The sequence below is a fragment of the Theobroma cacao genome, chromosome 3 (genome assembly GCF_053813885.1).
Source record: "Theobroma cacao isolate CCN51 chromosome 3, ASM5381388v1, whole genome shotgun sequence".
Taxonomy (NCBI): Eukaryota; Viridiplantae; Streptophyta; class Magnoliopsida; order Malvales; family Malvaceae; genus Theobroma; species Theobroma cacao.
The window spans coordinates 1,935,159-1,958,338 of NC_142641.1; the positions used below are offsets into that span (position 1 = coordinate 1,935,159).

The 23,180-nt window shown below is 35.0% G+C and overlaps 3 protein-coding genes and 1 pseudogene across 8 annotated transcripts; 3 read left to right on the top strand and 1 right to left on the bottom strand.

Annotated features, from left to right (window-relative positions):
• Nucleotides 1-6,118, top strand: LOC18604043 (protein decapping 5-like). Its single transcript, XM_007036347.3, has 12 exons — nt 1-235; nt 466-566; nt 1,105-1,176; nt 1,258-2,334; nt 2,627-2,692; nt 3,599-3,664; nt 3,779-3,844; nt 3,955-4,017; nt 4,127-4,192; nt 5,034-5,231; nt 5,343-5,453; nt 5,551-6,118. The coding sequence occupies exons 1-12, from the start codon at nt 97-99 to the stop codon at nt 5,695-5,697; spliced, it is 2,172 nt and encodes a 723-aa protein (XP_007036409.3). The 5' UTR covers nt 1-96; the 3' UTR covers nt 5,698-6,118.
• Nucleotides 6,119-10,445: 4,327 nt separating this feature from the next.
• Nucleotides 10,446-12,574, top strand: LOC18604045 (Adenine nucleotide alpha hydrolases-like superfamily protein). 2 transcript variants are annotated; one of them, XM_007036355.3, is made up of 4 exons: nt 10,446-10,816; nt 10,908-11,044; nt 11,971-12,135; nt 12,250-12,574. In XM_007036355.3, the coding sequence occupies exons 1-4, from the start codon at nt 10,592-10,594 to the stop codon at nt 12,365-12,367; spliced, it is 645 nt and encodes a 214-aa protein (XP_007036417.3). In that variant the 5' UTR covers nt 10,446-10,591; the 3' UTR covers nt 12,368-12,574. The 2 variants fall into 2 exon arrangements, with proteins under 2 accessions (XP_007036417.3, XP_007036415.3); XM_007036353.3 differs by having other exon boundaries at nt 10,447-10,816; nt 10,923-11,044.
• A 2,889-nt stretch (nt 12,575-15,463) lies between these two features.
• LOC18604046 (BED zinc finger and hAT dimerization domain-containing protein) lies at nt 15,464-19,688 on the top strand. 4 transcript variants are annotated; one of them, XM_018118539.2, is made up of 5 exons: nt 15,464-15,879; nt 15,964-16,154; nt 16,895-17,119; nt 17,550-18,427; nt 18,555-19,688. In XM_018118539.2, the coding sequence occupies exons 2-5, from the start codon at nt 16,115-16,117 to the stop codon at nt 19,458-19,460; spliced, it is 2,049 nt and encodes a 682-aa protein (XP_017974028.2). In that variant the 5' UTR covers nt 15,464-15,879; nt 15,964-16,114; the 3' UTR covers nt 19,461-19,688. The 4 variants fall into 4 exon arrangements, with proteins under 4 accessions (XP_017974028.2, XP_017974031.2, XP_017974032.2 ...); XM_018118542.2 differs by having other exon boundaries at nt 18,558-19,688; XM_018118543.2 differs by having other exon boundaries at nt 16,898-17,119.
• Nucleotides 19,689-20,227: 539 nt separating this feature from the next.
• On the bottom strand, nt 20,228-22,783 carry LOC18604047 (protein CHUP1, chloroplastic-like; annotated as a pseudogene). The gene is made up of 4 exons (XR_016025407.1): nt 22,580-22,783; nt 22,431-22,483; nt 21,667-22,332; nt 20,228-21,281 (listed from the first exon to the last, which is right to left on the bottom strand). The product of XR_016025407.1 is annotated as a protein CHUP1, chloroplastic-like (transcript).
• Between the last annotated feature and the right edge of the window lie 397 nt (nt 22,784-23,180).

Sequence of the window (23,180 nt, forward strand, 5' to 3'; positions counted from 1 at the left end):
TTTTGCTTTTTCTATCTCTCTGCATTTACGAAAGAGAAACAAACACTTTTGTTTCCATTTTCTCTTAATTTTTTTTTCCGTTAAAAAGGAGAGAAAATGGCAACGACGGAGGCTTCCCAATCAGCGGATTCCTACGTCGGAAGCTTCATAAGCCTTATTTCCAAGTCCGAAATCCGGTACGAAGGCGTTCTTTTCCGTATCAACCCTCACGAATCCTCCATTGGCCTCAAAAACGGTGCGTTGTGCCCCCCATTCTTTCTTCTTCCCCTTCCTTTCTTCGTTTTGCAGTTTATGATTAATTTGGGTATTTTTCTTTTATAATGTTAATGAAGAAAAAGAAAGGAAAGAAATGGTTTAAGGATTTCTTTTATGTGACGGAATGAATCGATCACATTTTTGCATCAAATTGCGAAGATTATAAGCAATGGAATTTGATGATATCTGCATTTCTTTTTTCCCCTGCAGTAAGATCTTTTGGTACGGAAGGACGAAAGAAGGATGGGCCGCAGGTTCTTCCAAGCGACAAAGTTTATGATTACATATACTTCCGAGGAAGCGACATTAAGGTATAATAAATAATGCCACTGACACTTTGGTAATAGTTATTGTTACTGGAAGTTTAATAATAATTAGTTTTTCACTTTGGGTTGTGGAAATTCTGTTTGAGATGTTTCGTAATGGAAGTTAGAAAAATTGTTTAGGGATTTAGCAAGCAGTATTCTTCCCTGGTAAACACAATTCGGGTCGGGTTTGAAAATGGAAATAAAGAACTGCTTTGTCTCTTATGTAATGTTTGAAATTAGTGGATTCTGGTTTTAAGGGTCTGTGCTCTGCGTGGAATGTACTGAGTCCAGGGTCATAAAATTCTATTTTGTAGCTGTAAGATGGTGTTAAATTAGGTGAAAATTTATAACTTGGTCTCTATAATTAATACTCTATTTGCATTCTTATCGGCAACTGTGGTTTTGAGATTGTAATAGATATGATAGGTTTTTAATTCTTGGTCTTTTTTTTTTTTGAGAATAATAATTTTGCCTAAATCTATAAGTGTTTTATCTTGTTTTATTGGATTCTGAGTTGTACCTTTTGTCCTTGCTCTGTCAGGATTTGCAAGTTTTGTCTTCACTGTCCGTGCAGAGTGTGGCAGCCATACCTGATGATCCTGCTATCATTCAGGCATGAAATTTAAACAAGAAAGTTTTGTACCCATTGTGCTGTAGATGAAGAATAATTTATTTAATGTAACTCCTTTTGCAGTCTCATTATCAACATCCTGCTGCATCTTCAAGCTTGCCACATTCTAGTACTAGTTCCATGACAAGTTTTAGTTCCAATTCACAGCTGGCACTTCCTAGTTCAAATTACCAAGGCAGTGTGCCTCAATATCAGCCTGTCGGACATATGGTTTCTTGGGGTTCTTCAACTCCTCCCACTGTAAACAGCAACGAGCATACTGTGCCAATGTATTGGCAAGGATTGAATGGGCCCTCAGGAGGTTATTCTTATTTACACCCATCTTTGCTTCAGCCACCACCTGGCTTGTTAGCATCTCCTGGGACACAGCAGATGGAACATTCTACCGTAGATGCATCTATACCGAGTGGTGCAACACACTTGCCAGAAATTCCTCATCTCTTACTGCCAACATCAAGTGCTAGCTCCCTCAACTCTACATTGCTTCCATCTTCAAGTGCTAGCTCCCAGAATTCCATATTGTTTCCACCTTCAAGTGCTAGCCCCCAGAACTCCACAATGCTGCCACCTTCAAGTGCTAGCTCCCAGAACCCCACAGTGCTGCCACCTTCAAGTGCTAGCACCCTAAACTCTACATTTGTATCAATCTCTTCCCCATCTTTGCACTCTAAGCTTCCTATAGTTCATGCTGCTTCATTAGTTTCTAATGAAGCATCAAATTACACTGCATATTTTGACCCTAATGCTCCTGGTTTAACATTGAGTTCTAACTTGTCATTAGCATCTTCCTTGACTTCTTCTGTGGATACAAATAATATTGCTCTTCAATTCGGTGAGAAATCTAAATCAACTCTTGGCTCCACTTCCTCTTATCCAAATATGCCCACACCTACACCTCCTATTGTTGGGACATCTGGCTCAAATCAACTTGAGGTACCAACTCCTTCTCTAGTGACCCCAGGCCAGCTTTTGCAGTCCGCACCCACTAGTCCACCCACAATACTTTCTTCATCTCTTCCCCTCCAAACTGCTCAGAAAGATATTGAGGTGGTTCAAACATCAACATTAGAACCACTGTCAACAGATGCAGACGAGGCTCAGGCACCAATGTTGCCCACAGCATCCGTATCATCTGGAAAGGTATTTCTTCCTTGTCTTTCCCAATGTCAAGATCAATAAGATAACAACTGTATTCGAGTGGTGCACTGTCAATTTGGAAATGTCAGTGATACATCTCTGTGTGTGTGCATGCGTGCATTCTAGCTACCTTAGATATTTCTCTGGGTTATTGTTCTTAATATCCTACATACGCAGATATTTTTCTTCTCTACTATGGGCTACACATAATACATACCGCTTCTATATATATTATGGTATTTTCATTCTGCAATTAAACTGTGATTTGGAATCCTGATGCATTTTGCTTTTACAGATGAATGAAGCTTCTTTGGATTCTCAACACCATGACAAGGGGCTTGTACGGGGAAGAAGAAATGGGGTAATGTATCAATCTTCTTTAACCTTTGAAGCTGCACTTAGGCACATTGATGTTGCTTTTCTTAAAGTTTGATAGGTTAAGTTTTAGTTTTTAACTGAATATGTACTGGAGTGTTAAATTCCATGAATACCTATCAGTTTTGAAGTTTCTATTTTGACCATGATATTAAATCAAATTTGAGCAACTCATACATGAGGTTAACTGGCTTCTTTTCTTAATTTATTTATTTTTTGCATGGGGGCGGGGGAATAATATAATTCTTAATAAATATCCTTAATCCACAGAATGATTGAGGTGGCTTCTGTTGTCCTGTTAATTTGCCTAATGTTAAGCAACTCTTCCTTAAGTCCTTTTGGGTATGTTTTTCTTTTCCTTTGTAATATTTCTTAGGGATACTTATGCAAATTTCTCTCTTGCATCTACTATTCTGCATGATTATTTGGGGATCAAGTTAGAGGAATTGGGTTAACCCATTTTACTTATTTATTTATCATATTTTCTGGATAAACATGTGTTATTATATCCATTTTTGTGTCAATTTTCTTTTTGATAATTAATTGCCATGCTTTTGCTTCCTTCTTATTGTTGTTTTTGGTTAACATGATTAATTATTTAGGGTTTGTTGGTTAATCGTCTGTTTTGAACATTTATATGACTACATGATTTTTTCAATTTCCAACTTATGTAGAATGCTTTAGTTTTCCTTCCTTTTTTTTCCTTTTATTCACTAATCTGAATGTGCAAGATCTCTGTAGTATATTAGGTACAATTATTCTGTTTACTATTTTCCAACTTCTTGTTTGTTTCTTCATGTATATTCAATATTTACTGTCTTTCAGTTCAGCTTTTGTTTATTATGTTCATGATAAGATGTTTGATCTTTGCTCTCATGCTGTTTCCTTACAGCCACATGTTGCCACCTCACATACTCACCGAATTATTAGGGGCCATGTGGAGGAAAGAGAAAACAATGTAATGAGGAAATACAGTTTATATTCTTTATATGCTATGAATATTGGTATTTACCTTCTGTCAATCATTTACATTTTCACATATTTGTTTGGAATTGTTCTATATATCTTGCAGTCCAATAGAGTTACTTTGCAGTCTCACCACACTAATAAGGTCCATGTAAGGGGGAGAAGAAATGGGGTAATTCTTTTAGCTTCTTTGAGTTACAGAACTTCACTTTACCTTTGACGGACTTATATATCATGGGAACTCCATTATATGTCTTTGTGCCACTTCATTTTCCCTTTCAGTTGTATGGAACTGCATCACACTTTCAACCAAGTAACAGAAGCCACACAGGGGGAATGGAAAAGGTAGTACTCCATTTGTTTTCCTTTTAACTCACAGAATTTTATAAGTTATTGTCTTCTAACTGAGTGTCTGTATTTTCATAAAATTTTATGTGGATTCTCAATCTCCTAGATGAATGGAACTGCTCCACGCCCTTATTATGGTAGCCGGGGCCGTGCGCAAGGAAGAACAAACGGGGTAATAAATGTGTTTTTGTGGTTTCTTTTCCTTTTTTTTTTAAATTACAAATTAGTAGCTCAGAACACTTTAGAAACTTATACCTGTCATTGGATCGAAAAGGCCAAAACTTTAGACTGCTAATTAGTATGATATTTTACTTGCATCAGTGATAATAAAGCTTGTAATAGAATTAAACTGTTGAAGGAATGATCAATTAAAAAGCAATAGGTTAATTAGAAAGATTTCCCCTTAAATTGAAAGTCTAAGCCATACACCTCTTTCAGCATTAAATTTGAATTATGCAATTATTAATCTATGCTAAATGGCAATATTTTGGGATCTTTTCTGACTCAATATTGCTTTTTCAGAATGCATTGTTTAAAATAATCAAACTTCTTAACATAGTATTTGAAGAGTAGCTGTGGTAAAAAAACTTGCTGAAATTAAATTATCTAATACTGGATCCAGATGTCCTGATTCTTTTACTTCCTCTGGTTTCATGTGGGCTCAAAATGCTACACACAGATTAAATTCCATTGACACAGGCTTCCCCAATCTCACATTACACACACCTTATGTTACAAACTGGTGCCCCCATTCCACTTGTATAAGGCTGCAGTAGGGCATCTTGAGTTTAGAAAAAGGAAAAAAGTTAAAGCTGAACCGACTCTTTTAGGTTTGAGAAAATGGACATGCAGTTGAACTGCTAAAGAGGCTCAGGTTATTATAGAGAAGATCACTTTGTTCTTCCAATCCTCTCTATCCTTTTTTCTGTTCTTGGGAGATGCCTATTACGAGGGAGAGATCATCCTCAAATTTATGTTGAGCTATTATAATTGCTAAATGTTTTGATTTGTAGATTTCACGCTCTGTTACCGAGTACCCTACGGATTTTGATTTTGAGGCAATGAATGAGAAATTCAACAAAGAGGAGGTCTGGAATCAACTTGGCAAAAGTAGTAAAGGTATATCAGAAGACAATGGGGATGCAGATGATAGTCAGGAAGACGATAGACAACATGAAGATGCAGAAGGACTGCTAAAAGCTGACATAAAGGTGAGATTGCTAGAATTGATTGTTACTCTAATTTTGTTATATATGTTTAAGCAATGTTTAATCCGGTTTCTATTTGTTTATGGTAACACCTTCTTGCCCTCTGTTTCACAGCCTGTGTATGTTAAGGATGAGTTTTTTGATTCTCTTTCTTCCAATACATTTGATCACAAGCCAAAGAAAGGAAGGTCTAAGTTTTCCGAGCAGAAGAAATTGGATGCAGAGGTAGTTTGCTCTCAGGGTCTGTTCCTCTGTTAGATTTATGCTTGGGTATTGGGTATTTGATTTTTTTTTACTTTTTGCCTGATGATGGATGTTTCAGACATTTGGCGGTTTCCATATTAATCGTGGTGGACATGGTGGTCGGAGAGCAGGGCATGGTGGCTGGTCACGGGGTTCTAGATATGGAAGGGGATATGAACATGGTGGGAGAGGCCAGGGACGGGCTGTATGGAGTCGTGTAACCTAGTTAGCTCTTTTAAATGTAGTTGTGATAGGCATATGATCTAACAAAGGGCATCTAGCAGAAATAAGAAATTGGGAATTTAACTTAATGCTTGTAATGGTTTTGCCAGTGCTAAAGCAACAAGCCGGCCGACCTGAAATGAATCATTATGAGTTCTATGCGAAAAAGTCCTTAGGTTAATCCATCTTAGCTAATTGATTTTAAAGCAGGTAAAAGTTGTTGCAGGTCCTGCATTGCCGTGCTGGGATTCAACTTTTCTCTGCTAATTACCAACAGTTCTATAAGGATGTATTTGGTAATTTTGTTGGCTGCCCTTCTTTTTCTTTCTTGTTTCTTTCTTTTCTTAGAGAAGACATATAATGTTTGAGCAACGATACTGCCATTTTGGATCAAAGGAAACTCTGGTCATTTTGGGTTTGGATCATTTTAGATATTGGTCATTTCAGGTTCGGATCATTCTCGGATTCAAATCATTTGGGTTTAATTCTTGGATTAATTAGGTCCGGTTTATTTTGAATTCAATTTATTGAATTTTAAAGTAAAATCAATTTATATTCAAGCTGTTTCGGATTCAAATAATTTTGGGTTTGGATCATTTTGAGTTAGAGTTGGTGAGGACTTTTGATTTTTGTCGATTTCAAACTCGGTTGGATTGGATTGGATTCGGATTTGGATTTGACAAGTAAAAGAAAGAAATATGATTTTATTTGATTTTTATCAAATGATTAGGCCTTATTCCGAGAGAAGCAAATTCTTTAATGGATGACTAAAAATACTACTCTATCAAATGATTAATTATGTTTTATATCCGAGCATTTAGTTTATTGATTCGTGCATGATTCTAATCTAATAAGCACGGTTTAAATTTCCTTACCCTCATTTTAAAAAAATGATTAATTATATTTTATATTGAGGAGAAACGAATTCCTTAACGAATAAATTCGTTAAAGCAAACACATTAAATAATATGTTCGTTCAAGCAAACACATTAAATAATATATTGTACCGCTTTTTAAATGACTTTGTTTCAAAAGTACGGAACACAATTATAGCTATCATGGTGTTCACTTCCACAAGTATAGTATCTCTCATATGTTTTTTTTGTTCTCCATTTTTTCTGCCACCCCTAACAATTAAAGTGATCTCTGCCTAAAAACTTGTTTCTGCTGTGAAATGCTAATCTCATGACAAACTTGCTTCCACAAGTATGGCATTCACCATACCTTCCGCTTTGCTTTCCACATTTTTCCTTTCAATCTTTACTTTTAACTCGTTAAGAATATTTCTCTTCCTTTCAATCCTACCAGTTACCTTTCCTTCCTCCATTAATGGTGCAGGAAATTACTTGAAAATCACAGTTCAAAGACTCACCCTGGCAAAGGAAATATTCAATCAATACTCACCGTTTCCTTGAGGTTTAAGACAGGACTCATCCAAGAGATGAAAGCTTTCATCAATCTTTTCAGAGTGATGATCTCACATTCGTGAGAAAATCCCTCCATGAAATGATCAGTAACTTAAAAGCTCAAGAAATTTACTGTTATAGCTACTGATGAACAGTTTGCTTCTAATTCTTAAACTTAGCTAGAGTTAAGAGTATATTTATATGTTGCAAGAATGAACCGAGGTTTAAATAATCGAAATAGTTACAGTAGGTGAGAGCGTGGATTTCGATATTCTCCTATAAATATAATTCATTAGTAAATGGTTATACATAAATTTAATTATGTGATGCCTGTAGCCTGTGGGTTCCTCCATTGCTGTGAAGTCCTTCAGCATTGATACAGACAATGCCAAATCTATTAATGGCTTCAGTGCCACTTGGGCATCCATGTCATGTTGCTTTGAGGCCACACTTCCATCCACAGGATCAGTGTATGCAAAGTCATCAGCAAATTGAAGGACATAATCTCCATACTTGGCTCCTTCCTTACTCTTTGAGACCGGATCTCTAAGGTATTCAATCATTTTATTTGCACCTTCAGGTTCACATTCTTCATTATCATGTCTGGAAAAGAAATTTCTTCCATATGTTGCCCAGTGTTCTTTGACAACATCAGAGACAGACACCATTTTAGATTTCCTTTTTTTTTTTTTTCCATTGTAGTAGAAGATATGAGAAGGAGCTGCTTTGAGAGGGCTTTGGAATAATTTGGCTTTGATCTCACTAGGAAGAATACCTCAGGCAGAGAGGGTTAATGAGGAGAATGGAAAAAGGAACCATTATGAGGGAAAGAAGGAAAGAAATTGAGGAATATATAGTTTGATTAAGTTTGATTTGTAGGCAACATAATGAATTACTATACCTTGAGTACACCTTTCTACATGATAGATCCTTGATTTGTTGCTACTCACTTGTATCTAAGAATGCAAACAAATTCCCCAATAATAAGCTTACATTGCAAAAAGAAAACAAGGCCTTAAAAGGTCTTTGACAACAAAAATAAATGTATAGAAGATTGATTAATTGCTTTAAAAGGAACCCATGCAACAAGAGGGATGGTAATGGGTATTTAATTTTCGGATTTTTAGAATTATTGGATCTAATTACATAAGGTCCGAACACTTCATATTTGAGTTTGAGACGGATTTAGATAAAATTATTAATTTTTATAAAAAATTTTTTTATCAATTTAATCAATAAATTTGAAATAATTTAATCTTAGGTGACTTGTTTAATTTAATGGATAGTAATTTTTAAGTAATAATCGGATATTTGGAAAAATAATAGAATTTAATTAATAAATACCTTAAAAGAGATTCTTTATCCGTCCCCATGCTTGTGCAACGTTCAATCAAGGAATCTGGGCCGTTAACGTCATTGGGCCCACTACCGCAGGCCCAGTATCCTAGTGGTGGAAACATAAAGAAGTGGACTCAAGCTAGTAATTAAAAAAGAAAAGAAAAATAACAGAATTTAAAAAAAAAATGGAAAAAGAATCAGAAAAGAACAACTACTGCGACACATGAAGGAACAGCCGACGAAATGAAGCCAAAATAGAACTGACGCCACGACACAACCACTTCTCTTCCAACATCCATGTCCTATCGTCACCTTCTAAAATACTATTTTCGGGATATAATATTTATTTATTAACGCATAAAAACTTTATTTATTTATTAATAAATTATTAATATTTAATTCACTAACCATGTATAAAATATATACATTAGACAATATAACAAAACCGACCAATAACACCATATTCAGAGGAGAGGGGTCTTGCAGGGCTTCACTCTCTAAAAATTTTAAATTTTTATAATATATCTATATTTTTTAAAAATTTTGAAATTTTATTTTTATAAATATTAAACCTTTAATATTACTATTTTGTAAATATTATTTTTATTCCAAATACGAAATCCGAACTCGGCTGCTAATTCCTCGTAACACGATTATTATTATTATTAAGTTTTAATTTATTGTTATTCAATTATTTTAATCAACATGTTATCACCAAGTACAACGTGGGACGTAGGCCATTGTCAGCTAATGACGCGCAAATTTGCATGCCCGCAGCCAGCACTAGTCTTCCACAAAATTATAAAAAAAAATAATAATAATGACTTAATCGAACTTCTCCACATGCCGTTATCTATTTAAATATGATATTCCCTTTAGAATTAAAGTTGATTAAAATTAAGGTCTTAAATTCATGCTCCATCTTTTCTTTCAAATGAAAAAAAAATTAATTTTTTATTTACAATTGTAATAATAAAATATCCCGTAATAATTAAATCGAGATTTCTGTTTAAATTAAATGTTTTGCTTAAATTTTTTTAAGAATTATAAGATTTGCGAGGTAGAAAAAAGTTATCGATCATTACGTAATTTAAATTGCCGGCAATTTTCATGTTTATAATAATAATTAATAACTAAGTCTCTTTCCACATCCTTGTCATTTTCAAGAACAAATAAAACAAATTCCATATTTGGAACATCAAGAAAAAGAAAGGGTAATCAAGAGGCATCAAAAGACATAGTTTTGGACCTATAAAGTTCAACTAGGCATTAATTATTGAAAAGGATTTTCAATGGGGACACAAGGACCAATCATTTTCGGGGATTTCGTCACTCGATTTTTTTTATTTTTCAAATAAATAACAAAAAATTTTGTTAAATCAAATAATTATGGGCCTTGATTATGATTGATTAACCAATTAATTTATAAAGATTTTCTGATTTTTCCCATTTTTTTTAAACTAAAAAGAGGAGTTAATTGAGATTTAAGGCCACATGATCAAGGGTGATGATATTCAAGAGGAGTTAATTACATGGTGCATGTTTATGCTGTAAATTAAATGGTCCCAATGGCCACCTACTCTAAATTTTCTAGGCTGTTTCATATTTTAGTTAAGCTGCCTAAGTAATCACTTGCCATTTTCTTAACCAGCCATTTTAGCTAACCTAGAGAGAGAAAGGCACCTAAGATAGAAAGACAAAGAGATTAGAGCAAGTAGTCCACAGGCAGGTTTATATTTGATTTGTTGTATGTACACAGATTATGCACATTATTTTATAAATCAAATGTTATCGTTTCTTTAAAAAATAAATTTAAAAATTAATACAAAAAGAGTGTATCATATTTAAATCTAGTGCAATATAAATATGTACTAGATTTAAATTTATTAATCAAATGACAATATTTGATTCAATTTATGCCTATAAACCCCAATCAACATTATGGAAATTGCAAGTCTTGACAAAAAGTACCCAAGTTCATTTAAAAGGTCAATTCTCAGTTTAGTTTTAGCTTTTGGACACAATCCCATCTCAGAAAAAGTCTCCCTGCTTGTGCTCTAGAGAGGGAGAGAGAGAGAGAGAGAGAGAGAGAGAGAGAGAGAGAGAGAGGGAGAGGGAGAGGAGGGGCAAGGGATCAAAAAGGTGAGGGAGGGAATGGATGTGAGGAAAATAGTCGTGGTAGTAGAGGATGAAGATGTAGCAAGAACAGCACTGCAATGGGCTCTCCACAACTTACTTCGCTATGGTGATTTGCTAACTCTCCTTCATGTCTTCTCTCCCACTACATCCAGAAGCAAGAAGAAAGCAAGGCGGCTTCGCTTGCAAGGCTATCAGCTGGCTCTCTCCTTCAAGGAAACATGTAACTCCAATTTCTTCAACGTGAGTTTGAACTCGAGTACTTTTCCTGTTCTTTTCGTTTTGTCCATAAGTTTTTTATGTGACAATTATCTCACGGATATGCCATAATCAGAGAATTGTGTTACAGACAAATATTGAGATAATTGTCACGGAAGGCGACCAGGAAGGCAGGAAGATTCTGGCCATCGTGCGGGAGATTGGAGCCTCTGTTCTTGTTGTTGGTCTCCATGATCAGAGCTTCCTTTACAAGTGAGTTAATTTTATTTCTTGTCAGTAATTTTTTTCCCTTGTTTAATCATTGTTGCCATGTTTCATCCGGAGCCTGGAAGGGGTTAATTAGGGAAACCATTTTCAGGGTATTTTGACTGGGGGGAGCTTTCTAGGAAGGTACAAGAAATGGTCAAACTGTCATAAGGTCTTAGGTATGGTAATTTTCCAGGCCATTTCGGGACTAAATTATTTGTCAGGATAAAGAAGAAACAAGTTCAAAACTTGGAGCCTTGTAGCCAATTATTTTATGATGATGCGGTGATGCCTGAGGCTGAGAAGGACCACAAGAAAACAGGCCCCGCCGGCCGCACTTTAGGGTGGAAAGTCTCAGGCATTTTTCACTAAACCCGGCACGTACAAGCATGTGGCTTTGTTCATTGCCTGTAAGACACAGCCAAAAACCCTTTTGGGGGTCCAGCTGGTAATGTTAATTAGTATAGATTTGAGTAATTGTTGGGATGCTTCTCCCTTGTCAATTAGCAATGGACAAAAGTTCCCTGCAGCCTAAAGGCATGGGGCTGTTCTGAAATCATGGGATGATCAATGATTCAAGAGGTTTGCTGTCAACTAGGCTAGATTTCTTATGGGGAACCTCAACCTAGCTAGTTGTCTGAAAGCAGATTCATTAGCATATACTTGCTATATTCCTACATACAATCCCTTCTCTTTTTTGTTTATTTTCAACCATGAAATTGATTGACTGAGTAATGTTAGAGTTGAAAGCGAAATTACCCAATTCAGAGTTAACCATTAGATTTGAATCTTATGGTAACATGAATTATGACAATAAATACTGCAGCAAATCATGGTTGCAGATTGCATTGGTAATGGTGTCTTTGCACCATGGCCAAGGGCTGGTAACAAAACTCAAATCAGTGTTTTTCATTGGTGTGATGTCGGCATAGGTTGGCCATGGCCCACGACAGCATAGCAAGCAGCTTCAACTGCAGAGTTCTTGCCATCAAGCAACCAGAATTGGTGCCACCGAGGAACAAGACCAGAGCAATGCTATCAGGGCTAGACAGCTCAACTAACATGGACTTTTCCCAAATCGAGATTTCCGGATTACAGTAAGATAAAAACCACCAATTTTCTCTTACAAGTTTCTCATTTTCTTGCACCCATGTTTGGGATAGGAAACAAGTAATTTTCTTGGTGATTATCTTGAAAAATCTTGATTACAGGGTCCCTGATATTCCTACCCCAAAGATTCCATATCGAATCTGTCCAAGCCCTTCTGCAATTATTTGGAGGTCGTCAAGGAAATCCAGGAAAAAGAGGAGCTATACCAATGGAGCTTGAACATGAAAAGCTTAGAGTATATCCAAAATGCACATAGTTTTTAAGCTAATTTTCACCTTTTCTGGGCACAGTTTGTTCTTTAGGATCTCAACTTCTCTTACAGTTACAGATTACACAAAAAACAAATAAATACAAATAAACAATGGAGATTGACATCATACAACAATCTTTTGCTTAGTTTTGATATGTGAAAGAGTGATTTAATCATGTCATTATCATTGTTCTGTACCCAGCAATTATACTAATGCATTACTTCTATGGTATTAAACTAAAGAGTGATGTTAAAAAGTTAGGCAGAAAAGACTGTTAAAGAGAATAAAAAAAATTATCTTATATCCGAAGATACGTTTATATTTGATACAATATTACGGTATAAATCTTACACACTCTGACCAAATTAAATATCGATATCTCATTAATAAATAAAATTAAAAATTGAGAATCTTAAAAAATGAAAATACCCATGATTTTAAAAATATTTTTTTTGAATTTTAACTTTTACATATTTATAAAATGGTACTCTTTAGAGGATAATCTACAAACAAATTTAAAAAATATTTGTTATTTATTTATTTGAGATTTCGTAAATTTTATATCTTATAACTTTAAATAGAAATCATAATGCCGAGTTAGACACAAGTCGAGACATTCTTAAGAGAATATCCTAATAATTAAAGTTACGAAACTTAAATTTTAAAAATTTTAAGTTCGAATCTTTAAAAATCGAGGAATAGAATTAAAGAGATGAGAAAAATTTTCTCTTGCTGTATAACGTGACATTATAAATATGAAATACAAAAAAAAAAATCAAATAACAAAATAATTCACAGATAGGGAATTTACCTAAAATAAAAAACAATCACCATGCAACAAACCTTATTTACCTAAAATAATTAAAGAAAATGACGTGCACGCAATCAAAACTTTATTTATTCGTTTGTTTGTTTTTACTTTCAGTGTTTAGGTAAGTCACGCAATCCAAAACTTAAGGGCTTTCTAAGCTCAAAAACGCTTCACTTCCGTTCTCCAAGAATACAGCCTGACTTGTCTCACTAATTTATTCAGATATATAAAATAAATAAATTTTTTATTTTTTCATTATATTTAATCAATATTTTTATTTTATTTTAAAATTAAAAAATAAAATTTTTTTATAATTAACAGTTAATTAATTACCATTAACGAAAATAAAAATAACCCAATGATGGTGACGACGACCACTCGTCAGTTTTTAATTTTTACTCCGAATGAAATTATTGACTCGATTCATATTCTTATATGATTATCTTTTAATCACTTTTTCATGTAAAATTTTTTATCTATTATTAAATAAAAATAATATTTATTATTTTTTATATCACGTGACAATAACGTGAAGTATTAACTTATTACAATAAAAGACAAAATTGTAACGTGACCACGTTTACTTCTTTGTTGGTTCACACAAGCAAGTTTTCTTCCACTCTTTCGATTTCTCTCCTTATGTCTTCTAGCCTTTATTTTTGGGTCCTTGTTATTTCAAAGGGTGCAGGTAACCCAAAAAACTAACTTTAATTGTCTGTGAAATTGGGTTTAAACTTTTAATAACCTGGTAAAAGTATTCATTATAATAATGGTGGCTGTAGTATACTTAAAGCCTCAAAGGTCAATAATCAATTCCTCTTAATATAAATTTGAATAAATCATTTTATATTTTTTTATCGTTTTAACTTTTCTTACATAACATTTTGTGAATATCTTTTTTTTTTCTAAATTAACACACGAGAATAACTTTTATTTTCACTTATGTTAGATTGTTAATTTTGTCTAATAAAATTATAAAATTACCGTAAATGTGAACAAATGAGTTAAAATTTGAATCGAAATTATTTTGATAATTTTATTAGATAAAAGTAACAACCTAATCTCTTATAGATACAAAAGTAATCGGCAAAATATTTATAGGAAAAATGACAAATAGCTTATTAGTAAATGTGGAAAAAAATTTTTCATTATTTAGATAAGTAGTATGATCAAAACTTTAGTAGAAATCTGCTAAAATTGTGTAATTATGTTATTTAAATGTTATATTATATTATTATTTAGTTATGTTATTACATACTAAATTAATATTTTAATATGACAAAATATAAGGTAATATTTCCTATCCAATATATAAATAAGGTAATATAAGTATAATTCATTTATTTAGTTATTCAATATTTATTTATTTATTAGATTAGTATTATTTATGTTTATAATAACTTTATCAAACCCTTTTTTTGTTCTTGTCATGTAACGACATTATTTACTAAACATTTTTTCAATTTTAAATTTTTATAAATGAAATAAAGTAATAAATTAAGATATTATATTTGATGTAATATCAATGTATAATATCTGTACACAGTTACTTAATCAGATCCTTTCAAAATAAATATTTTTAAAATTATAAATATTTATTTTTTAAAGTTTTAAATTTATTAATTATCAAAATTATAATATTTGATTCATTAATAACATATAAAATCTATATACCGATAATACATTAAATATAAACTTTTAATAACATTACATAAAGTCTTTTAAAAGTAGTCATAGGCGGATCGGCCACGAGGTCACTTGCTCACCCAACATATGGGTCGGACTGGGACACTTTATATGGATGCATTAGGTTACGCTAAGGTAAAAGATTTAGATTTAATATGAAATTTTGTATAAAACATTTTAATATTTAGATTATTATTTTATACATAATAAAAGTGAAATTTTTTTATTTTTTTCAATTAATATAACATAAGAGTCCGATTTCGGCCGACCCGATCCATGAACACAAATTTTAAATAATTCTTTTATCTAAAAATAGAAAGGTATGCTTTTGAGTTACAGTTACACACTCACTTTCAAATTTGAACGTTTGATTTGAAATGGTGTTTGGTTTGAGCCAGACCCGGAACCTTTAGCTCGGAGCGGGGCGACCTGGGGCTCAACAAATCGAACCATCAGGCTTCAACAACTGTTCCTGACCTTGAGCCAGCCACCACCCACTTTTAAACAAAGACAAAATATATATATATATATATTATTAAAGAAAAAAATGTAGAACAAAGCTGGCTCGGTTTTTTTCGCACCTGAGTCTGGTACATCAACCCGTGCAGAGCCACTCGCTCGAGTTGGTTTTGCCTTCTTCACTCCCACCCAGCCGAGCCAAAAGAAAAAGTAAACAAAAAAGGGTTTAGGCGTCCGCGTCGCAGACTCAACTCGCTCCGCGGCTCTGTAAAGTAAAAGCTGATTTGATTTTGTTCTTATAGTTACTACTATTTGTTTTTTTTTCTCTCTCTCTCTTTGGTTGCATCGGCTTAGATCCAAGCTTAGATCTAGCGCCGATCTCTTTTCTTTCCCTCCATTTCTTGCCTCTTTCTCTTTTTTCTCTGCCTTAAGCTCCTCTTCTTTTGCTTCTTTCACCTCTGATTTATGCAAGTTCAAATCGTCTAACAAAGTGAAGAAGGAGAACCCAGATTCACTTATCCAAGGTTTTAGCTCTAGCCCAGACTTTTTTTGCCCAAAACAAACAAAACCCATTTCTTAAACTGCCACTAATCTCTATTTTTTTTCAGGGTTTTGATTGTTATGTTTGGAAGTTAAATGAAGGTGGATTGCTTCTAGTGTCAGCACTGTCTATGACTTTTGGGTTAGCTGCAATTATTGATTTTGTTGAGTTTACATTTCTGTAAGACTGGAAGAATTAGTGGGAAAGCTGGAAACGAAATGGAGTGGAATTCAAACAATACCTTCAAGACTTACAAAGGTATCTTCTCATCCCTATATGTTTTCTTTTTTTCTTTTTTGTGAGTAATTTAGCTGAATATATATTGCTTTACAGCGGTCGAACTTGTTAATGTGATTTAGGATAAAATATTGCTTTGTTCTTGTGTTTAGGTTATGTAATTAGCTCAGAATGCGCAGATTCAGTTCGTTGTGTTTGGAAAAAAAATTTACAAACTGGGTGTTCATTCATATCAATTACAAGTAATTGTATACAATTATGGAATCTCTCAGTCTTCTATAAGTGTAACATCCACGAGGGCGCTAAATATACAATTATGGAATCTCAATCTCGATTTTTGGGATTGACTAATTATACATGATATGAACCCTACAAACTGATTGTAAACTTAATCTGGGAGGTTGCAGTGAGGATTACAAAAATGTGGAGATTGATGGATTCTGTGTTTTGTAGTTTGGGGGAAGAGGGAAGTAAGATACAATTCTTAGTTTGATAAATTTGTTTGCATATTCTTCTTGTGTAAGAGTGTTGAATTCCTGACTTATTGATTGGAAAAGGAGGGGGTAAATGGAAATTTTGAATTATTGAAAAAGATGGAAACTGTACCTTCACATATTGATCTGCAGCTTGCTTGCATTATCTTAAATTTAATAGTCTTCAATTTGCTATCAGTTTATTTTACCTTGGAAGTCTTGAGAATACTGAATTCTTCATTACTGCTTTATGTATGAATCTATAATTCTTAATCGTTGCTTTTGTAGCAGATATGGAACCCAAAGCCATGATGGATATGGCACTCATTCCAAATATTGATCCAGTAGATATTGGATTGGGTTCTTCAGAAAAGGGAAGTGTTGTCCCCACATCAAAACCCAGGAAGAAGACAATGACATCAGTTTACCTCAAGTATTTTGAGACAGCTCCTGATGGGAAAACAAGGAGGTGCAAGTTTTGTGGGCAGAGTTATTCTATTGCAACTGCAACTGGTAAATCCTGTGGACTTGCTTCAGTTTGTCCCTTAACTTTTGGTGCTTTCATTGAAAATCCATTGGCACCATAATATCTATTTATAACAATGTGCTTGTAAGGAGCTTTAGGTTCCTTGTAGTTAGAAATTGCTATTCTGAAAACAGAAATGGCTTCTTACCATGGTTTGAGTCAATGGATGCAGCATTTAGCAAGTTTATGCCATGTTTGGGCCTATGATAATTGGACCAATAATTATCTCATCCATCTAATGATCCCCCTTCTTCGTGAAGGCAATTGGGAAGTCCCTTAGTAATCAGGTGGCTGTTTACCATGGTTTGAGTCAATGGATGTAGCTTTTAGAAAGCTTATGGCGTGTTTGAGTCTATGATAAGATTACCACTCATTGCAATTATCTCATTCATCTGATGATCTCCCTTTATTGTGAAGGCAATTTGGGAAGGCACCTTAGTAATCGACATCCCGGATATGATAAGACTGGGGATGTTGTCACTACTAGTTCGGTGCCACAGCCCACTACCCCAGTGATCAAGAAATCTCAACCACAAGGAAGAGCGGCTCAGGTTGATTATGATCATCTGAATTGGTTGCTTATTAAATGGCTCATATTAGCTTCTCTTCCTCCTTCAACCTTGGAAGAAAAGTGGTTAGCAAACTCCTTTAAATTTTTGAATCCATCAATTCAACTATGGCCAGGTGAGAAGTACAAAGCAGTGTTCCGTGAAGTTTTCAGGAGCATGAGAGAAGATGTTAGAGTATCTTTGGAACAGGTTTCTTCCAAAGTTTCTGTCACTCTTGATTTCTGGACTTCCTATGAACAAATCTTTTATATGAGCGTCACATGTCAATGGATTGATGAAAACTGGTCCTTCCAGAAGGTGCTTCTTGATATATGCCAGGTACCTTACCCTTGTACAGGTTCTGAAATATATAACACCCTGTTCAAGGTTCTTAAGATGTACAATATAGAGACTAAAGTCCTCTCATGCACCCATGATAACAGTCAGAATGCTATCCATGCTTGCCATACTTTAAAGGAGGACTTGGATGGTCAGAAAGTGGGGCCGTTCTGCTATATCCCTTGTGCTGCTCGTACTTTGAGTTTGATTATAGATGATGCATTAAGGACAACAAAACCTGTTATTGCCAAGGTCAGGGAATTTGTACAAGAGTTAAATGCATCCTTAGATATCTCAGAGGATTTCATTCAATTAACAACAGCTTACCAAGAAGGTAGTTGGCAATTTCCACTTGATGCTTCAGCACGGTGGAGTGGCAATTATCAAATGCTTGATCTTGTTCACAAGGTACTTGTTTCTTTCATATAAGAACTCCTTATTAGATACGAGAAATTTATAATCTGTTTTCCTGTCAATTCAGGTACGGGTTTGGTGACTGATGATAAAATTTTAATTTAATGTTTCTAATATGAAGCAGGCTGGGAAGTCAATGGATGCTGTCGTCAGGAAGAATGAGGAGATACTTGGTAGTAGGATTTTGCTGAATGGTACAGAGAAGAATGTTGCCAATATTGTTCACAACTACCTGGAGCCCTTCTACAAAGTCATCAATGAGATATGTGTAAACAACCCACCTACTATTGGGATGGTTATTGTCTACATGGATCACATTTCTGATACAATTGCAACACGGCAAACACCAGATTGGCTAAAGAGTGCTGCCGAAGACATGGCCAAAAAGCTCAGAAGTTACAACAACCAGGTTTGCAACATATTCATCTATATGACGGCCATTCTTGATCCCCGAATTAAATGTGAACTCATCCCTGAGAGTCTCAACTCAGAAAACTATCTAGAGGAAGCGAGAGCCCATTTCATGAGAAATTATTATACCAGCCATTTTTCATCCATGACAAGTGGATACTCTGCTCAAGATATTGAAGATGGAGGAAGTGTTTCTTTTGCGGAGGAGATTGCTCGAAAGAAGCGAAGAGCGAGCATGAGCAATGTTGCTGATGAACTCACTCAGTATCTTTCCGAGTCTCCAGCTCCTACGAAAACAGATGTTTTGGAGTGGTGGAAGGTCAACAGTACACGCTACCCTCGGCTCTCTGCGATGGCTAGGGACTTCTTGGCTGTCCAAGCAACTTCAGTAAAACCTGAGGAACTATTTTGCAGTAAAGGTGATGAGATCGATAAGCAGCGTTTTTGTATGCCACATGATAGCACACAAGCTATTCTTTGTATTAAGTCATGGACTCAGGGAGGTCTCAAGTTAAAGTACAAGTCTTCTGAGATTGACTATGAGAGGTTGATGGAATTGGCAGCTGCAGCTGCTGCAGATAATATCTCAGCTGGTTTTGATAAGAAACAAAAGTGAACAAAAGGAGAATCTGAAAATGATTAAGTTAATGTGATTGACTTCTACCACTAATCTAGATGACTGTCTGACTTATGATTGTAATTTAACTTCTCCCTCAAGAGGGAATTGAATTGTCATTATTTCTTCCTTATTGATGTATGTATGATATGAAAATTATGTATTGAATGTACAGTTCAAAATTTTAGAATGCTAACCTGAGAAAAAGACACTGATATTATGTGATGATTCTAGTACATCAAATTGTCATCAAAATTTCTGCACATTGGGCAGCTAACTGAACATCAAGGCTGTCTTTCTTTTTGCTATAGTCATTACTATTGTATGTCACCTGATGGAAATGAGGAGATAATCTTAACAGAAAGGGATTAAAAACTATGTCATTCTCATTTTCTCATCTTTAATTGTTTCAACAGTCTTTCTCTCATGCCTTTGCAGAAAGGAAGTTCAACTGAAATTAATATTGCAATTGTAAAAGTGGAAATAAAGGATTGATAAAAATAATAATGTAAAAGATGTGGATTCATCCTTTATTATTGAGGTCAAAGAACAATCATGTAGAAGAATGGCCAGAAGGTCACAGGAAAAAGGTAAAGTTTGATAAGCTAGTGTAACAGGATCTCTCTAAAGTTGAGAATACTTGTGAATATGCAAGTTGTGTCCATAGATTTGGAGACCATCCAAGCAAATGAAGAGTCTGATAATGAGCTATTCGGTGAAAAAATTATATCAAGTGAAAGAGTGTATATAATTATTTGCTGTCCCATGCTTCATAAAAATGTTATGATTAGAATATCCTGGCAGAAAGATGTAAGAAATAGACAAGTAACACAAATAGAAAAATGAAAAATGCAAGTACAGGAGGCATGATGTGAGTATCCATCTTATTTTTATTAGGAACGACATTGGAAATGCTGAATGCAGCCCCTTTGGGCGAGCATTTGCTATCCTGCTGACTTCTTGAGCAGCGGTATCATCATTGTCAACATATCTCCTCTTTGAATCACTTGATTGGTCTGGCTTTGCCAGGGAGACTTCTGATGAAGAAAATTCATGTTTCTCTCCAGCCATTGCAGATTGAGACTGCAGGCCTGCCTTCATTCTTGTTCTATGCCCAGAGACCAAAGTAGCAATTTCCTTGTCATCCAACACCCCTTCAACGAATTTTGTTAAAACTTGCTTTGCTGAAGGAACTGTTTCTACTGCATCATTGAAAGAAACCCTACTTACTTTTGTAAGATTTGGCGTCTCTGTAGTTTCAGTAAAATCCTACAGGACCGGCACAGCTCTCTTGCTAGATATACCATCCAGTTTAGTGCTTGGCATTGATGTCTTTGAAGGCACCATTGAATTTGAAAGCCTGCGTATGATGCCAGTTCTTTCCAAAGGACTTCCTGTGGAGGACTTATCCAGTGATGAAACAACACTAGAACCATCCATGCTGCTTCTCCAACTTGAATTATGACCTATGCCTGAATTCTTGCTAATGCTTATATGGCCACTTGAAGAGCTTTCAATGGTGCTGCTGTCTGTATCTTCACTCTCAGTTGATGAGGTGTAAGAAGAAGTGCTGTTCATGTCAGGATCTTGTGTAGTTATCTTGCGAGGTTTGTGGTCTGAAGGCTTTGGAAGTTCCTTTTGCAAGGTCTTTCTTGATGATTTTTGATGACCTTGGATTTCAGCCCTCAGGCAAGCATTGAGCCAGCGTTGGTACACCAATTCCTCAACCATGTCAAATCTGCTCTTCTGCAATCTTTCAACTTGTTCTGAGAGGTCCCCGTTGGCATGTCTCAGTTCACTAATCTTGGCAATAGTCTTACTCTGCAGCAGCACCAGTAAAGAAACAAGCCCTTTCAGATTCAAGAAGTATGGCACTACAAAAAGCAATACTCTTTTCTGGTAGTTGAGCCTTAAGGTGCATTGCATTTCAAAGAATAGACTCGATGGGGGTATCAAATCATAAATACAAACACAAGTAATTCAAAATAATTCTAAAATTCTAGTATGATTTCTGAAGCTGAAGCTATTAGCAACATTTTTATCATCCCAATTCAAGTATTTGGAGTGACATGGGAAAGAGCATATTAGAAGTAATGTTGGACAACAGCTAATACTGAAATTTGTAGCTAGCAAGAGAACATATAAGGTCCTGTCCTGCTTATCTAAAGATTAATGAAAATTAAATGCATCCATATGATTTATTTACCTGTGTCATGTCAGAAAGGGCAGATATTTTGGCATGAGCAGCAAATAGCTTAACTGACAATTCCCTTTTTTCTAACTCAAGTTCTTTGTTTCTCCTTTTCATCTTAACCACTTCGAATTCAATAGTTTTTACAGCTTCAAGCTTCTTCTTAACCATATCATTCGGAGCAGAGGTTTCATTGGTTGTAAATCCGGACAACTGCTCCTCAAGCACCATTATCTGCCCCTTTATCTGGCTTGCATTACCATTTTCCATCTGCATTTGCTCTGTCATCTTCTTTGCCTTCTCTAGCTGCTTCATGGCCAAGTTACCCTGCCTTATAATTTCTTGAAGATCCTTTATCTCAGCTTTAAGTGCATAAATTCTGAAATTGAGTTTGTCAACTTCTGCAGTTTTGTCATCTAAATTCCCCTGCAAACAACCAATGTATGACAGCTTTTCTTTTAGACTGTACAACTCAAGCGGTTTCCCTTCAAGGGTCACTCTCCTCTTCTCCAATTCCTTTATTAGATTCTGAGATTGCTCTATTTCTCTATTCCCTAACTTCCATTGTCTGTCAAGCTCAAGCACTTCACAGTTTCTTTTCTGAGTCAAATTTGGTTTCAAAACTTTTTCCACATTCTTGCTGTTGACCACTTTAACCTCCTCCTCCTCCATGTCCTTTTCCTGCAAGAGCTTAGTTTCTTGTTAGATTTTGGCAAAAAGAGTGTTGAGAAAGGGAGAGGCATTGAAAGATATAAAAGAGGAGGGGGACTAGGAAATACTGGAATATTATCTTCTGCCATGTCCACTTGCTGGGAGCTTGAGCAATCTTTTGCTAAAACCCATGCAAATGCCGAAGAGTTAGCATATAACTAACACTACAAACAAAACTACTCAGTGACCAAGCCAAAAGCTAGTCAATTAAACTGACCTGGGAGCATCAGATTTTGCTTCTTCCAACTCTTTCTGATGACAGCAAAAGGTGCAACTGAAGCTACAACCAAGATGCTGACCCGGAATATCATGCAGATTCTTCACAGTTCATGGGCCTAGAGCCCTATACAACAGTTAAACTCGACAAGCAACTGAACTGAGATATTTGGGTCAAGAAAACCTGACACATTGCCTGCACTGTTTTCACCATCACAGCTATCTATTCATCACTCCTTGTGTACCTCAGAAAGTGATAAGTCTCATCACCAAGAAGTGGCTCGTCTTTGTCCATGTGAAGAACATGAAAACAATCACTAAAACTGTAGCTACAGATGACAAATTCCAATATCAACATCATGACAATCTGGTTTAGCAAGGTGCCAAGCTCGGTTGGAGCTTTCTTAAGCTTGCTGTCAGGAATCCATTCACATAAGCCAAATCTTGCATTTTCTATCAACCCACTTTTTCCATCCCCCGGATACTCCACTTTCATTCCAACAACTAAGATTATGTATACATACAAAAATATATTTATTATATGTCTTACACAATTTCATACTATTAGTATATTTATTAAACAAATTGAATTAAATTTTATA